We start from the raw sequence: 5,353 nt of genomic DNA on the forward strand, positions 1-5,353 counted from the left end.
TATATATATATATATATATATATATAATATATATATATATAATATATATATATATAACAAAACAGGAAAACGGAAATTTTTTGTATTATTCATTCTCCATTACACGTGTTTCAGTTGCTAATAAAAAAGAATGAAACTCATGTAATAGAGAATAAATGATACCAAAATATTTCTATTTTCCTGTTTTGTTGTTCAGCAACTGTGCAAATAATATTTCCATGATTCTCAATTTTAATATATTTCAACTTGCATTCAACAGTAACTATGGATACATATTGGTTATGGTAATGGGATAAGCTGGTGTGCATCAAGAGGAAACAGCTGGGATTTACACTAGCTACATATATGTTGTGTGTATAGATATATATAGGTATATATATATAATGTGTGTATATATTTGTATATATGTATGTATGTTATATGTGACGTGCTGCATAAGATATGAAACTGCATTCAGTGGTGAGGCTCCTACTCAAGAGTTTAGGAGTTTTAAGGAGTATAGAATTATCTCTGAGTCACCACTACTGCCAAGTTTGCTATCATCTGGGGTGGTAGTAACTTCAAATCCCCAGCTGTGGGTCAATAACAGAAGATAGTCCTGTGGCTAATAGCATACAGAATCCAAAGGATGACCTACCCCTGCAGCAGACTAGCATATTAAACTGGCTGAATGCAACAAGACTCTAATGCTATATCATTCTTACAAAAATCTTGAATCTTCAAACTTTTGTATGGAGGTTAATGATTGATGATACTCTGTAGGCATGGCACAAAGAGAGTGGTAAGTGTGTGTTGTTAGGCTGATGAAATATCTATAATAAAATTGGATAACAAGTAAATAAAATAAATAGAAATCCTCCCTGATACTGCTTTGGCTTAAAATAAGTTAAAGGTCATCACTTAAATTTCCTTTTAACAAGTACACATGCACCTGAGGTTGAGGGAACTTTCCTGAAAAGTTGATTTCAATTCCCAGTCCATTTTACTTAACTTCCATTGCCAATTCACAAAGGAAAAATAATTACGTTAGATCATTTTCTTTTATTGTTATACTTGGGGATGATCATATTTTGCCAATTAGACACATGGTCTATAGGTTTGGTCTTTGGTACAGTTTTATTTTTATTAATTTTGTTTCTTTGCCAAAACCCTTTCATCACACATCTTGTAACGCCATCAGCAACTCTTTATCGTACATGTCTCCTCTTGTTCTGCTTAGTCCATTTTTCTTACATGTGTTTAACTGGCAAAAAAAGACCATCCCTAAGTATAACAATATCTGTTTCAACACATGATTCCACATCAAGAATGTTGCAAAACAAATGCATAAATGTGACTTTTTTTTTTATCTTAACACCTTCTGTCATTCTTGTGACTTAGTTTCATTTCTCATTTATGCCAATTTCACTTCACAAACATGACTATTCTTCAGCAAAAAAAAAAAAAAGAGGAAAAAAGAAATCATGACCATGTTTCATTTTATATTTAAAATAATTTCACTTGATTTATCCAGTTAAAAGCTAAGGAAAAAAGGATGAATGTTTTGCAGTTTCATTGTGTCTACAAATTAGTGATCCACAACCTATTTAAGAATTTTATAATCACTGAAATTATTTTACTTGAAATAAATGTCACCTACTTTCAATGTCATTTCATTGCAGAGGAAATATAACCTAACAGAGTTTAGAGAAACGGTGATATGTGATTTACCAAATGTAGATATTTACAGATTTAATGGATTCATGTATGTATTGAAGTTTTCATTTTTGTTTATTGTACAAATGATATAACAATGATAACACTGAGCAACAAAAAAATTTTTTGTCATGCTATTTAAACTTTTTCAGCTGATTTAGGGTAATTTTAGGGTACTGAATCCGAATCTGGCATCAGTTTTCAGACAGCTTGTGTAGTTTTTTAGCTATTCACAGCATCAGATTTTCCAGCCAATTGATAATATTGACTAAGTAGTAGGCTATTTGCTTTTGATTTTCATTCATATACTCATCACTGAAACAAAAATAAGTGCTGATAGAGGGAAATATAGGCTACCTGTTAAATTGCCACACAAGGTGAGAATTTATTTTACTTTGTTATCGCTGTAATTATAGTAAAGTTCTCCTCACAACAGGCTATTGATGTTAGGTTATAGTAAGCCACTCAGACTCCCTTTTCTTGATAATTGCTAGTGCTGTTAAAACAAAGGTTATATGAAAAGTAGTTTAGTAGTATGTTTAGCTATTTATTAAAGTGATCAATGTTTGAAATTTAGAGATGGAAAAAATTGTTTTGAGATAGTCATAGCTTCAGTACATTCTATAATAATTTCAATGATTTTTTTTGGAGAAATATATTTTGATGTTTTCCAGTAACATTTACAATTTATTTATTTCATATTTTAGTTAACTGACAAGCTTCCTTGAGTGTTGATTTAGATTATTCTTGTATGTATTTATGATGGGCAGAAAAGTTTGTGCTAATCACCCAGATAGCTTTTGTTACATGTGTGGAAAATTTACGTCAAAAGATCAAAAATAAGCTTACAAAGAAATTTTTGAAATGCTTACAAGCTCTACTTTTGGATGCAAAGTTGGGGACCAAGATAAACTATGGGTGCCTCATGTTTGTTGCAAAAACTACTACATAGCACTAACCCAATGGCTAAATGGTAAACGGAAAAGTATGCCATTTGCAGTACCAATGATATGGTATGAACCAACAAACCACTATACCAATTATTATTTCTGCTTAACTAACATCACAGGTTCTCTAAGAAGAACAAATCCAAGATTGTTTATCCAGATTGCCGTTCAGCTTTAAAACCAATTGCTCATGCTGCTGAAAATATTTCAGTTCCAGAACCGCTCTCATCTTTTGACAAAGATAGTTTAAGTGAAGAAAGTATTGCATCTACTTCAATTGAAGGCATGCTGAGTGATACAGCAGATCACTGTGGTGGACCAGGATCTTCAAAAAAATTTCCTCAATTATTAAGTCAACTTGAGTTAAATGATTTAGTTAGAGACTTGGGTTTAACAAAAGAAAAATCAGAACTACTAGACTTCATGTTGAAACAATGAAATCTTTTACACAATGATGTAAAATGCTCAAAAACAGCATACAGAATTGCATTAATTTTTTATGGAGAAAGACGGTATTTGTTTTTGTTATGATGTTGAAGGACTCCTGCATGAGATAGGGTATGGCCATAAACCTGAAGAATGAAGACTCTCCATAGATTCCAGCAAAGCAAGCCTAAAAGCTGTTTTGCTGCATAATGGCAATCAAAAACCTTCAATACTACTAGCACATGCTGTAGGATTAAAGGAAACTTATGGATCAATGGATAAAATTTTGCACTTGATTAAATATTCTGAGCACAAGTGGAATATATGCAGGGACTTGAAAGTTATTGGTTTGCTTCTTGGGTTGCAATGGGGTATACAAAGCATCAGTGCTGTTTGTGCCTTTGGAACAGCAGAGATGACAAGTATCACTATGATCAAAATGAGTGGCCAAAGGGAAGTGATTTCACTTCAGGGATACATTCAATATATCCCTTTGGTTAACCCTCAGAAAATTTACCTTCCTCCCTTGCACATTAAACTTGGTGTGTTTAGAATTTTATTAAGGCCATGAATGGAGATGGTGAAGGATCCAAATATCTCAGTGAAAAATTTGTTTCTAGCAAGAGTGAAGCTAAGATCAAAGCTGGAATTCCTAATGGACCAGAAATTCGCTCACTAATTTGTGATGAGATTTTTCAAGAAACATTAAGCCCAGCAGAGAAAACTGCTTGGGAAAAAGTTTGTTTCTCTTGTAAAAAATTTTTGGGGAAATAAAAAAAAATCATCTAACTACGTTGCAATTGTGAATAATTTTTTGAAAGCTTATAAGTAACTTATTTCTTTATTGCCCAGAAGAGGCTAAACATAGCCGGAACAAACAAGGACAGACAAAGGGATTAAGTCGATTACCTAATTTATTGACCCAGAAAGGATGAAAGGCAAAGTCGACCTCAGCAGAATTTGAACTCAGAACGTAACGGCAGACGAAATACTGCTAAGCATTTCGACCGGCGTGCTAACGTTTCTGCCAGCTCACCACCTTATAAGTAACCTGAGGCAAGAATGTCTCTAAAAATTCATTTTCTCCGCTCTCATCTTGATTTTTTTCTACCCAATATGGGTGAATGATTTCATCAAAAAGTCAAAGAGCTAGAAAGCTGCTACAGTAGCAGACTTACACTAAACATGCTGATAGACTACTGCTGGTTTTTAAAACAAGAAACGGACTTGCAACAAAAGAAGATGCTAAAACTGTTTTTGAAAAGCATAAAATTAATAATATTCACTTAACACTTTTGTTTTGTGTTTTGTTGGTTTTAGAGCTACTTGTACACGTAGTTGCTATTGTTCTTATACCAAATAACATTAATTTATGCTTAACATAACATTCATTTTATTTATCATGAATTTTCACATTATTGTAATTTTGATAGCTCAAAAACATGACATGCTAGAGCAAAAATGATTGCAGATTTGGAATCAGCACTCCCAAATTACCCATGAGCACCATTTTGTCTAATAGTAGCAAATATTTTGTTGCCTAGTGTAATCATTTCTAAATGGTTTCATCATTGTTGTTAATGTTATCTCTAGCATCCTTCCTCTCTTAATCATGTGTTCTTGTTAAAGGAAGAGATTTAACAGAAATTTGTTCAGTACATCTCAGCATTTAAGTCCAGATCCTGCCAGAAGTGATTTTACTCTTTATAAGTTCCTATTATATGCTTGGTAGGGAATATTAATAATATTAGGGAATAAATTCCAAAACCTACAGGGAAAAATTCAATTTAGCATTACTAAATCAAATTTCCCAATATAAAATATATGTATATAATTTAAAGAAAAACCACTATTAAATAATTCAACAAAGAAGAATTCGACTCACACCCTGCAGAAAACAAATATATCACAAAAGCCTTATTGAAAAAATCAATAAAATACAAACAGAATAACAAGTAAATGGGATAAAATGACTACGCACGTCTTATGGCTATGTTTTCAAATAGATAACTACTAAACCCAATTCAATTAATAATTCTATTAATAATCAAATCGATCTACAGTTAAGTCTATTCAAAAATATAGTCACTCATCAGGTCTAAAATAAAAATAATAACAAAAAAATCAATGTATGTATTGTAAGTTATACTAATTATCTAAAAAAATACTTCTTTTAACAATAAATAAATTAATAATCGAAAGACATTTAACAATATTTCTTAAAATTAAAAAACACAACTTATCTTATCAAAGAATTGCTGTAATATATATATATATATATATAT

The 5,353-nt window shown here is 31.5% G+C and overlaps 1 protein-coding gene across 1 annotated transcript in view; it reads left to right on the plus strand.

Moving 5' to 3' along the window:
• Window positions 1-5,353, plus strand: part of LOC106881894 (phospholipid-transporting ATPase VB) — a 150,242-nt gene that overhangs the window by 63,818 nt on the left and 81,071 nt on the right. Inside the window, exon 3 of the mRNA XM_052972375.1 lies at window positions 1,662-1,744. Coding sequence (XP_052828335.1) covers window positions 1,662-1,744 — 83 coding nt within the window. The remainder of the gene's footprint in view (window positions 1-1,661; window positions 1,745-5,353) is intronic.

This window comes from Octopus bimaculoides, chromosome 13, assembly GCF_001194135.2.
Source record: "Octopus bimaculoides isolate UCB-OBI-ISO-001 chromosome 13, ASM119413v2, whole genome shotgun sequence".
NCBI lineage: Eukaryota > Metazoa > Mollusca > Cephalopoda > Octopoda > Octopodidae > Octopus > Octopus bimaculoides.